Raw genomic sequence first — 13,078 nt, forward strand, 5'->3', positions numbered from 1 at the left:
AATTAATTTATATTGCTATGATTTATATCAGAAATTTTATATAAACCAGAAACAAGTCTGGAAGCTATAAATAATCCTCACTAATTTTACAAACTTGTAAAGCCCTAATGTTGTAGTTTTTACAAAAACCGCTGCAACATTAAACATTTTCATTTATGTAAGACTAGTAAACGTATACATATGAACATTGATATCCAATAACTACAGTAAAAAATTATACATTGTACTAATTTTAATGAAATTATAATGATTAGGTTTTACTGACATAAAATTATAGTTTTGTATAGAATAATTGCAATATTCTGGTTCTTCTTGTACTTTTTTAAATTACAAATCTATTCCCACTTTGAATTTCTTAAAGTCTTGCGACATCTTATGGCCAGGGATCTAACTGGAATAAATATTAAATGTAATCTGTCGTGCTTTCGCCTATTTAATATTTGAGGTGCAGACATTCTATAAACAGACGCTAGATAACGCTAACTGTACATTAAAGAATTTTATAAGGACCTCGTATTTTAAAATGATTTTATTAATTCCATGAGTGCATTAATAAATTGTGTACAAATTACTTCTTAAAAAGAGGTAACGAAGAAATAATTATTGTTTAGTGTAGAAATAGTTTTTTGAGTTTTCTTTACTTGCTATAAATTCCAAAAATCCCATCAAAACGTAAAAGATTCTGATTAAATAATTTAACAAACACATTGTTACCTACCATTATTTTAGAAATTTATTGAATTATTCCTTTTATTACAAACATTTGCGAAAAAATGCATCGCTATTTTACTTTTGAGTTCCAAGATCAAGTTTACACATTAAGTTTTATTATTTCTATGACAACAAAATTTATTATTATTGACGTAAATCTAAATTTGTGTGTAACGTTTTTTTTTGTGTATTTTAAATTTGTGTTACAAATATTCCAATTTTTAAAAATTGTGTGTGTATTAACAAGTGGAAAAAATGGCGCCGAATAGTAGTAGAAGGCAGTCGTTGTTGGCTCATTTGAAAAATTTAGTGAACGAAATCGACGATAAGGGCTGCTGTTTGCCAGGCGGACCATGCTGCCCACCAGGACCATGCTGTCCTCCGTGCGTAACAGGCCCCGTTATAGAAATCTACGATCCTTTACCAAAACCTTGTTTGCCTATTTGCAGCCCATGTGGTGCTCCTTGCTGCCCACCTGCATGCCCTCCTTGTTGTCCACCTCCATGCCCTCCTTGTTGTCCACCTTGCTGTCCGCCAAGCTGCCCTCCGCCAGGATGTCCCATGCCTTGTCCACCACCCCCTCCGCCACCTTGTGGTGTGCCAATATGTAGCCCAAATTGTTGTCCACCGACGGTTGCAATACCTCCAGTTTTACCAATTTGCCAACCGACTCCGACCCCGTGTGTTCCGGTGGCGGATCCGAGCAAGCAAAAACAACCCTGCGTCCCATGTAATCCACCTCAGTTGATGGTCTGTTATCGACGGCCGAAATGCGGTGGATTGGCGAGATGTAAATCGCGAGAATTAAGAGGTGGCATTTTGCACATGGGCTGTGACTGTTGCAAACGTAACGGACTTCAAGATGACTGTCTGAGAAGGGAATGTTTCGGCGCCCCCAAGTGCTTAACTAAACCCGATCCTACCTGTTGTCCGAGTCAGTTTTGCGGGGGAAAGCATTTGGGAAGAAAGAAATGCGGAGGCGGAAATGGCCTGGAAGAATATCAATGTTATCCTGCTTACGTCAGGATGCCTGGCACTGTGCCATGCCCTCCACCGGTTTGTCCTTGTGGACCATGTGGACCTTGCGGGCCTTGTGGTCCATGTGGACCTTGTGGTCCATGTAATCCCTGTCCTTCACCGTGTGGTCCTTGTGGCCCGTGTGGCCCTTCGCCCCCTTGTTGCCCGCCATCCTGTGTGCCTTTATTGGCTGCTCCACCATGTCCTCCTCCTATTTGTCCCGGTCCACCTCCATTGAAACCATTGGGTGCTATTTGTCCTGTTGCTCCTCTGCAACCCTTGAATTGCCCTCCGTGTTGTGCAATGCCTCCTATCGTACCCTGCCCTTGTTAAAAACACCGAGTATTATATTTGTATGGAAAATGTATGTTGTGTATGTCCGTGTGGTGTTCATAAAAAATAATAAAGATTATTTTATCACAAATGATATTTAATTTTCGAATTTGATTTATCGTGGATTTGGTCTTGGAACATACGTAAAAAAAATAAGCTTAGAATCATCTTGATAATTTCACCACTTTACATAACTTCTTATCAATATTTAATCAAAATAAGTCAGGAAAAATAAATATAAGAAACCAAAATATTAGCTTTCTGCAAATTTTAGTGTTTTGTGATTGTTGGCAATGCATTTAAAAATGTATCTCTTTTTACTTAAAATCGACATAGGTATTTATATAAAATCAACGAATCACTCGGTACACAGTTCTCAGAAAACAAAAAAAGAACGTTGTTTCTTAAAGTTATTTCACTGACCATTCGTGGGTCTCGATTGCGATAGGTACGACGTGTGTATCGTTTGGTGGTAGTGGTGGTGTTTCAAATTCCTAGACCTGTCACCACATATCACTGTTGTACCGCGAGTCAGATAAAGAAGAAATGTGCGTGTACTATTGAATTTACCATCTTTGGAAAACGTTATGCTGCAACGGTTAAACGGTAAAGCAAAATGCCAGGATTTTTTCCTTTTACCACCTGTGTAACAGACACGCTTTGTACACTGCACAGTTTGTATCGTCGCCGTAGCAATGCTAACTATCGTAGGGTTACGAAATTCCAATTGGTTATTGCAAGCGGCTTTTCGAAATATCGAAAATATTTTAAATAGCATTATAATAAGGAGCATGTTGGACACTACTTTTTTTAATATAGCTCGATTGGTATGCATTTGTGTCTTCTGTCTTAGAGGGGCTGAGCTGTTAGAGATGTTTTTGGACCAGGCTGAGCTCAAAAAAACAACAATTTAATTTTCGACTAATTTTAGGTTTTCGTTTACTCTTCAAGGTGTATGTGATCGCAAAAAGATTGATTTTTTTTACAAATTTCGAATGAAAAAGAGGGAGTCACTGATCTTCGATATTTAGAGAGTCACATGACTTAATAGAGATATAGAACGTGGAGTAGTGCAGGGTCGAGTCACTTTTAACAAAATTAATTACTTTTGTGCTCGAAATCGGTTAATTTAAAATTCGAAAAGGATTTATTAAAGGTGAATGTTTGCTATGGGGGTAAAAAGGAGACAGTGGGTCTTTGAGATGTGGTGTTAAAAATACCGTGGATAAAAAAAGATTAGAAATGAGGAGGTAATAGAAAGAGTAGGAGAGCAGAGGGCGTTTTGAAAATCAGTTAGAAATAGGCACAATAGATTGATAGAAGATCTCTCTAGATACATAAAGGGGTAGTTAGAAATGAAGAGTGGTAGAGGTAGATCTAGATTTCGGTTCCAAACAGTCTTCTTATTATGACTTAATATACTTTCCGAAAAATAAGTTGATTAAACACTCTTCAAAGATTATTTATGGAATTTCGAAATAGGAAAAAAGTAAAAAATCATTTATTTGGATGTTACTACATGAAAAATTATTAGACTTTTTAAACTTCAGCTTGAAACAATGCTCAACGCTTATGAGCGACCTAACTTCAAGTATTTGAAATTCATTACCGACCTCTAAAAAGGATTTAATTTTGCTAATTTTCAGAGAGTATCCTTAAATCATAGTAACGAAAAAACTTTCGTGCGAGACCTATAAAAAATAGTCGGCTTTTTTTGCCAGTCCAATGTATGTAACCCATAAATTTTATTAGATTTTAACAAAGAGAATAAGTATAGGCAACTTTGTTTCAAACTAAAATATACATCATCATCATCATACGGTCTTCATTACTAAGGCTGGTTGGACACGCACTTCCACGTTTCCTACCCTGGACTAATCTTTGTATTTTCCTAAATATAACATCCCACATTCTTAACTATTTGTGAAAAGTAATCTAGTTCAGGTCTACATCTAGTCCTCTTGACTCCTGGTTCTGCTTCTAATATGTCTCTAACTAGCTCTCTATGCCTGAAAAGATGTCCTACCGACCTATCTCGCCTATTTCTTATTGACTTCTATAGCGACCTCTGTTCACTTCTCCTACTCTTTCTAATATCTCCTCATTTTTAACCTTCCCTATCCACCGTACCCTCATCATTTCGAACGCCCACCGTTCATGTTTCGCACTATTTCAATTTGTTAGAATTGTGACCTTGAAGAAATCTGCGCGAAGATAGAAAGAATACACACTAGGCGTGAGCAAGACAGAAATAGTTGGAACAAGCTTGAACTAGCAGAGCTCTCTATGGGCGGTCTTAGGAGATCGACTAGAACTGTACAGTATTAGACGAAAATGTTTACCAATTTCTTAAAACAAAAATGTATATAAATTAACAATAGAAAACAAAGCAAAAGTTTTATAGGTGTATAGAACGTTAAGTTAATTCACTTGTTATTATTTTTGGTTAAATTTTAACGAAGCAGTTTAAAAAATTTTGCAAATGGTACTGCACACTTTTGTCTAGTTCTCGCTCGATGATCGGTGGAGAAATGAGCTCCACAGACAAATTTGATTGAATTTGGAATTATGCTACGGCGCATCCTGATAAAGGGAAGGGGCATATCTCCAACTTCTTGAAACGAACAGTACATCTTTAGCAATGTTATTCGAATTTCTAAAGTAACCGTCGCGAGCACAAAATATTATATAAAATAATTTCACACATAATCCTGCGGAACAATTCATTGTTGATGTCAGTCAATGGCATTGTCACTTTATTCATCATTTGCATGTCTATGTAATCTTTTAATCACCTGGTAACAAAAATTCATTTAGATGCACCCATACATTTGTTATTGTTTTCTTTATGTCTCTTGTCAAATGGTTAGACATATTCTCCGTTTTTTTGCTAGTCGCGTAAGTATAAACTTTTTTTTTATTGGACAAGCCATAAACTGCGAGCTCACGTTAAGATTTAGTTGCTGCCGAGTTACCATCGTAAAGTTAAAGTGATTTATACAAAGAGCCGTTTTGTCGTCGGTCTGATATGGCCGCGATGTATGTGAGCACTTTCTTCTTGGTTACCCTTATAAAAATTGAAAATCTCTTCCAGTTTGTTCAAGTGGGAAATGTCCTGTGTGGCTAACTTAGTATTTACAACTTTAGATATGTAGGTATGGAATGAATTCTGCGACCACAGTTACATGGAATAACAAATGTCCGGGTTTATCTGATACATTTGGAAACGATCGCGGTTTTCACGTCACTTGTACCCGGTCAGTAGCGGCGGAAGACATGTTGACTGTGTTGACCAATCAACACCCAAGCACTACAAACCGAAACCGAAACCGAATTTCGGCAACGGTCTTAGTTTCGGCCGAAACCGAGACCGAAACCGAAACTTCCTTATAAGGATCATGTTTTGAGAGAAAAATAAAGAAAACGTTATTATAATCAGTCAGTTTTATTTTTTTATCTTTAAATCACATAGCTCTGCAGTCTTTGACATTTTTACTAATTGATAATCAAATCAAAATCAACATAACAACCCCTCATTTAAGGAAATACTTTAATTGCGCCTTAAAAATACTTAAAATAGGTAAGATGTTTATTTGAGTAAGTATAGTAGACTAGACTCATTTTTCTTTTGAAGATTATTCATGCTTTTTTTATATAATATTAAACATAAAATTACTTTTGTTATTGTTCGCTTGGATGGAATTTAACGCGCCGAACATGACCGAGCAGAGCGCGAGAACTCCCGAACGCAGTTTCGCTTTCGGTCGTAGTTTCGGCAGGTTTGCCGCCGAAACCGAAACTCGTTTTTTGCCGAAACTCGACCGAAACCGAAACCGAAACCGAACTTTCGGTCGGACACTACTACAATGTGTTGAAAATCAACACATAAGAAATCAAGTATTTTCGTGAAATCCTACAAAAGGCGGAGTAAATATCATAGTAGTACAATGCTACATTTAGTGAAATATGCTCAATAAGGCCCATTTACTGACTGAGTGGCATGACCTAGAGGTTGAGACCATTGCTTAGCATTTGGGAGGACGCTGGTTAGTTTCCGGGTCTATTTGCCTTGGTCCAAGTTTTTCTGTGGTTTCCTTGGATTACTTAGGCAAATGCTGGGGCAGTGATATTCCACAGAAAATCATTCATTCTCTTCTGTCTTCATTTCGTCCGTCTCATCTTTCTCACCCGAACCACCACCAACCTATTCCCACGACTCCTGAAAGGAGGCTGAAGAGGGCCTTCCGCTCTACCTTGCGGCGTAGTCCGGAGGGAATGAGGGCTGGTGGGAATGAAATACCCAAGGTTTTTTTTCTATTTGCTGAACTGAATCTACGGCGTAAGCTTACTACACGTGAGAGGCTCGTTATCAAAATCAAACAAAGAAGTTGATGGTTATAAATGTAAGGTTTGGATGTACATCTTTAATTTTTTGATGAAATTCACAGGGTAGGGATGTTGAAGGGTTATAAATTTAATTTAGTAAGATCCCTACATTTTTCTGTTTTCGACTAATTTTATAGAAAAAGTCAAGCTCGGTCTTGTATTAGTATTGTGTTTACGTGTGTTCGTGTTTTAGACAGTATCATGAAGATAAGTTTTTGGAGAGTCCTTAGGCCGCTAGGAACTTAGTATTGTTTTTACTAACGAAATGAACTCACTTGTACTTGCGAGAAGTCTCTTTTCTAGAAATAATTAACGTTAACCAAAACCGGTGTTAATTCGAGCTAAATAAATTGACATGATACGTAATAAATCGTCATTTTCACCGTGAAAGAATTGCAGAAGGAACATTAAAAAAAAGTTGACCACGTTTACTTAAATTACACGGTGGTGTGGTGTGTTTCGTGTACAAAACGTGGCCGGTGATCAAATTAATGTAACAAGTTGTTCTCGATGTGAAATAGCAGAATTTCAGTGTGTCGACGCGCGTATGAACGACGGATCGACAAGGAATATGTTTAAAAAAAAAACACAGGCAGGTGTTTCTTTAGGAAATAATACCGCTAGTAAGTACACAGCAGGTGAACTAAGCTGACCATTCTCTTGTAAGAATACGCACGTTATAAAAATTAATTAAAAAGGCAGATGATGTCATTTTATGGAATTGTCCACACCCCCGCAATTAATGGTGCATGCATGCAACATATTGTAACGAATTTTATAGTACTAACACTAAATAGACACTTAAACTACGTATTATTTATATCACACCTCATTTTTATCGAGAATTCTTATTGTTAAGCAAGCAAATATGTGTCACTTATGGTATGATTCACTATTGAGGTATTTTAGAAAACTGCAAATGCATACTAAACATCCTACTAGATTTTTCATACACGAAATGGGGATTTACGATCACTAGCGTTGGTTCGTTTGGGAAACGGAAGAAAAAACTTTTGGGTGTTTCAGTCCCACCAGCCACTAATGCTGAGTACCTCTAGAGTACACTGGAAGGTAGGGCGGAAGGCTCTCTTCAGTCTCCTCTCAGAAATTGTCGGAATGAGTGGGTGGTGATTCGGGTGAGAAAAATGAGACGGATGAAATGAAGACAGAAGAGAATGAAAGATTTTCTGTGGAATATCACTGCCCCAGGATTTACGTAAGTGATGTAAAGAAACCACAGAAAAATTTGGACTAAGGCAGACGGACCCGGAATCGAACCGGCGTCCTCGCGAAGGCTAAGCAATGGTCTAAACCTTTAGGCCATGCCGCTCGGCCAAGAGCCCCAGCGATTGGTAGACTTATGATATTTTAGCATAGTGCAAATGCATATGAAATGCCTTATTAAATCTACCATACACGAGTTGGATTCCTTTGGGCACGGATGAGAGTCGAATGTCATAAAAATTGATGTCTAAAAAGTGATCACGACAAGTTTGCCACCTGAATATCTTAAAATATATAATGTTTATCTTAAAAAATATCTTGGCGGACACTTATTGTGGTTACAAGTGTATTTTATACAATTGGTTAAATTCAAAAATTCGTAAAGCTTTGATTCGTGCATGTTATTATTGAATCCGCTGCTGCAGAAATGAAAATGTGATATATTGTCTCTCTCACGTAAATTTCCGGATTTAAAAAATTAAATAACACTTGAAAACACAATAAGATATATTTTAATATAAAATATTAATAAGATATTAAAATAGTAGACTTGCTGTAATCACGTTTTAGACGTCAATTTTTATGACTTTTCACTCCTGGACGTGCCCAGCAATCCTTGACGATTACGATCGAGTCAGTTGAATTTTATTGGTCCAGTTTAATTGCCTTCGAAAGTTTCTTCTACACTGTTTATGTTATGTAGATTAACTAAGCAAGAGATCGTTTACAGTGAATGCAAATAAATATAAAACCTGCTTCTTCTAAAAGTCGGACAAAATTCAAGCTTATTTTAACTACATTAATAATCTGAATTCGTCATTGTCAGTAATCATGGAACGTTAATTCTTGTGCATTGGTTTATGAGGACAGCATACATATTGATTACACGCCGTTTTCTCGCAGTTATTTCTAACACACATAAATTGGGCACTCCTTTTAATTTATAGATAGATATAAGATCAAGTATCATCACTTCTTTCTGTCGTTGGGATTAATAAGTTTTTACTCCTATTTCTAATCTTTATCTAAGTGATTAATGAATGCAACGCAATGTGCCTACAGGCCCTACTCCCACGATGCATGGATTACTTAAGCAAACCTTGATCACCCTGATATAGATTTAAGGTGTTTATTCTTCGTTTTCGGTTTTCTGACATAACCGACAATTGCAGGGTCTAGTTAATACTTTGTAACAGAAATGTAGTCGTTTATATACAATGCAAAAGAGAGAATCAATCAAATCGTTGAACGGAACGACAGTTCGCATTGTCAACGCGTTTGTTCATACCTTACAGAAACGATCATATCGCAGTTGAGTTGATTGTTAATTTTTGATATTCGTACCGTGTCGACACGTACGAAATTGATTACTCAATTAGTTTTTGACGAATTATCCGCAACTATTTCTTATTTATTTGTTGATTGCAAACTTGTACACTTGATATTGTGTGTTATTCACACGGCTCATTTTTAATAAAGCCGATAACTAATTGCTTGTTAAACTTTAGATGAACTACAGGATGTTTTTAAGTTATTATTAAAATTGAATCAATTTTGAAACTAAATCTCAAAAGTGGTTTACTCTTCTTGTCCTTGTCCTTGTCCTTTTCCTTGTCCTTGTCCTTATCCTTGCCCTTGTCCTTGTCATTGTGCTTGTCCTTGACCTTGCCCTTGTCCCCCCCCCCTCCCACCCCTCCTTCTCCTTCTCCTTCTCCTTCTCCTTCTCCTTCTCCTTCTCCTTCTCCTTCTCCTTCTCCTTCTCCTTCTCCTTCTCCTTCTCCTTCTCCTTCTCCTTCTCCTTCTCCTTCTCCTTCTCCTTCTCCTTCTCCTTCTCCTTCTCCTTCTCCTTCTCCTTCTCCTTCTCCTTCTCCTTCTCCTTCTCCTTCTCCTTCTCCTTCTCCTTCTCCTTCTCCTTCTCCTTCTCCTTCTCCTTCTCCTTCTCCTTCTCCTTCTCCTTCTCCTTCTCCTTCTCCTTCTCCTTCTCCTTCTCCTTCTCCTTCTCCTTCTCCTTCTCCTTCTCCTTCTCCTTCTCCTTCTCCTTCTCCTTCTCCTTCTCCTTCTCCTTCTCCTTCTCCTTCTCCTTCTCCTTCTCCTTCTCCTTCTCCTTCTCCTTCTCCTTCTCCTTCTCCTTCTCCTTCTCCTTCTCCTTCTCCTTCTCCTTCTCCTTCTCCTTCTCCTTCTCCTTCTCCTTCTCCTTCTCCTTCTCCTTCTCCTTCTCCTTCTCCTTCTCCTTCTCCTTCTCCTTCTCCTTCTCCTTCTCCTTCTCCTTCTCCTTCTCCTTCTCCTTCTCCTTCTCCTTCTCCTTCTCCTTCTCCTTCTCCTTCTCCTTCTCCTTCTCCTTCTCCTTCTCCTTCTCCTTCTCCTTCTCCTTCTCCTTCTCCTTCTCCTTCTCCTTCTCCTTCTCCTTCTCCTTCTCCTTCTCCTTCTCCTTCTCCTTCTCCTTCTCCTTCTCCTTCTCCTTCTCCTTCTCCTTCTCCTTCTCCTTCTCCTTCTCCTTCTCCTTCTCCTTCTCCTTCTCCTTCTCCTTCTCCTTCTCCTTCTCCTTCTCCTTCTCCTTCTCCTTCTCCTTCTCCTTCTCCTTCTCCTTCTCCTTCTCCTTCTCCTTCTCCTTCTCCTTCTCCTTCTCCTTCTCCTTCTCCTTCTCCTTCTCCTTCTCCTTCTCCTTCTCCTTCTCCTTCTCCTTCTCCTTCTCCTTCTCCTTCTCCTTCTCCTTCTCCTTCTCCTTCTCCTTCTCCTTCTCCTTCTCCTTCTCCTTCTCCTTCTCCTTCTCCTTCTCCTTCTCCTTCTCCTTCTCCTTCTCCTTCTCCTTCTCCTTCTCCTTCTCCTTCTCCTTCTCCTTCTCCTTCTCCTTCTCCTTCTCCTTCTCCTTCTCCTTCTCCTTCTCCTTCTCCTTCTCCTTCTCCTTCTCCTTCTCCTTCTCCTTCTCCTTCTCCTTCTCCTTCTCCTTCTCCTTCTCCTTCTCCTTCTCCTTCTCCTTCTCCTTCTCCTTCTCCTTCTCCTTCTCCTTCTCCTTCTCCTTCTCCTTCTCCTTCTCCTTCTCCTTCTCCTTCTCCTTCTCCTTCTCCTTCTCCTTCTCCTTCTCCTTCTCCTTCTCCTTCTCCTTCTCCTTCTCCTTCTCCTTCTCCTTCTCCTTCTCCTTCTCCTTCTCCTTCTCCTTCTCCTTCTCCTTCTCCTTCTCCTTCTCCTTCTCCTTCTCCTTCTCCTTCTCCTTCTCCTTCTCCTTCTCCTTCTCCTTCTCCTTCTCCTTCTCCTTCTCCTTCTCCTTCTCCTTCTCCTTCTCCTTCTCCTTCTCCTTCTCCTTCTCCTTCTCCTTCTCCTTCTCCTTCTCCTTCTCCTTCTCCTTCTCCTTCTCCTTCTCCTTCTCCTTCTCCTTCTCCTTCTCCTTCTCCTTCTCCTTCTCCTTCTCCTTCTCCTTCTCCTTCTCCTTCTCCTTCTCCTTCTCCTTCTCCTTCTCCTTCTCCTTCTNCTCATAGAGACATAAAATGAAGAATTAATTTGAAAATTCGGAAAAGATTATTGAAAATGTACGTTTCGATTTCAGTGGAATGATCTGGAAAGGAGAAGTCATTGAAAAAAAACCAGAAGAGCAAAGGATGTTGTCAAAATCAATAGGAAAAAGTTAAGATAATGAGGTAGAACTGGGAACTAGTTAGAGACATTTTATAGGCTGAAACAGGAGTTAAAAGCATACGTAGATCTAGATTAGAGCAAAGGTAGAACACTAATACTAGATAACTGTTCCTAAAGGTTAAGAATATAGTCCAATATTCAAAGGATTTACTCTTCTTTTGAAATTTGAGAATGTACCTAAACATTATTCTGGTACGCTTTAGAAAATACCACAAATGGCGCGGTAAACGCCATCTGTAGTACGATGCTACGTTTTAGGATTACGTATGGTCAAACAAGGTCCATTTGTATAGATATCTACTTGCTGAAACGAATCCCGGCGTACCTAACCTCAACGTTGGAGCATACGTAATCCTAAAAAGTAGCATCGTACTACAGATGGCATTTACCGCGTCATTTGTGGTATTTTGTAAAACGCACTGTTAAGACAGCAGGTAAAAGTTGGTCTGTGTTCTGTCGGAGTTTCGACGGAATACAGACCACTTCGAATTACATTATTTTGGTAATTTATAGCCATCTTCATGTAGGAAGTCGTTAATAAGATCTTACTATTTATACTTCCTCGGACTATTCCATTAGTCCCCTTTATTGATTCCTTGAAACCATAAGCCTTATTAATTTATTGCCATTTCTAGAAAGCTTCACGAGTTGTTAATGAACTAACGAATAGACTGCATACTGTTTTGGTTTTCTTGTAACGCGTTTTAGTACATTTTTACTGGAGTGATTCTGCGTATTTTTTTTTGGGCAAGAAATAACAAATCTCTTCGTGGAAACCATTAAAGAATAATTAAAAGACTAGAACCAGAAATTTTAAAACATCCTTCTTTAAAATAGTTTCACACGGCCGGCGTGTGCACTTATTTTAAACTGCTGGATTTTACATAGGTGGTCAGCGCGTGACAGTAGCATTTAAAAATAAATTATACCATTACTACAAAAAAAGTACCTAAAAGGAATTAATGGACTTAAGGCAAATAGATTCTTATATCCTGCAGAAGAAGCTTCAAATAGACAAGACCAAAACCAATACCAAGTCGGAGACAGTTTTGGTCTTAATCTTGTTGCTCATTACCATCTTCATCGAAAGTATTTGAATTATAAATTTACGATTAATCGCCACCCAAAATAATACTCTTCCTTTGGGCTAACTTTAAATGATGATAAACTGTTTTCCGAATGGGGATTTTTTAACGCAAAAATTAACTTAAAAATGCCTTAAAGTGGCAACCTGATTCGAAGTGTGTTGTATAGCTTAAATACATTTTTCCACTCGATTCGTATAATTTTTACACATTTTTATGTACTTTGAATGTGTATATATACGAAATCGTGTTAACAGTACTTCTTTTATTTTTCATTTTTGCTTTTACTGTAGTAATAAACAAATTCGTGTTCTAGCAATATTTGGATAAGGGAAGGCGAGTCCATTAAAAAAGTGTTTTTATTGTGGCGATAACGATTTAAAATACGATCGCTGGTGCTTTGGTTGCCGCATGCAGGGGTTGTTTGCAAGTCGGTGTGATCGGGTGTACTGATTAGGTAGACGGAGTGAAAAGCATCGCTTGATTTTAGACTCAGATCTGTGTAAATATAAAATGCGAAAACATGAAATGGCGAGGTCGACTTTTTGCCATGTTTTAATAAATGTTCTTTCGCTTAAATGCGGAATAGACTTCCTGTTGTAATAAAGAATACCGTTTTAATCCTTTATTTCCTTACCGTACTCGTTATAAACCCCTATTATCTTTTCTAATATGAAATAAGAAACTGTTTC

General features: G+C 38.3%; 1 protein-coding gene and 1 long non-coding RNA gene across 2 annotated transcripts in view; both read left to right on the forward strand.

Moving 5' to 3' along the window:
• The window catches only part of LOC108736226, a 157,044-nt gene that overhangs the window by 822 nt on the left and 143,144 nt on the right, over positions 1-13,078 (forward strand). The gene's annotated exons all lie outside the window — the stretch shown is intronic.
• LOC108736225 (DBF4-type zinc finger-containing protein 2 homolog) lies at positions 839-2,152 on the forward strand. Its single transcript, XM_018468575.2, has 2 exons — positions 839-1,094; positions 1,161-2,152. The coding sequence occupies exons 1-2, from the start codon at positions 967-969 to the stop codon at positions 2,059-2,061; spliced, it is 1,029 nt and encodes a 342-aa protein (XP_018324077.1). The 5' UTR covers positions 839-966; the 3' UTR covers positions 2,062-2,152.

The sequence above is a fragment of the Agrilus planipennis genome, unplaced genomic scaffold (genome assembly GCF_000699045.2).
Source record: "Agrilus planipennis isolate EAB-ADULT unplaced genomic scaffold, Apla_2.0 scaffold126, whole genome shotgun sequence".
NCBI lineage: Eukaryota > Metazoa > Arthropoda > Insecta > Coleoptera > Buprestidae > Agrilus > Agrilus planipennis.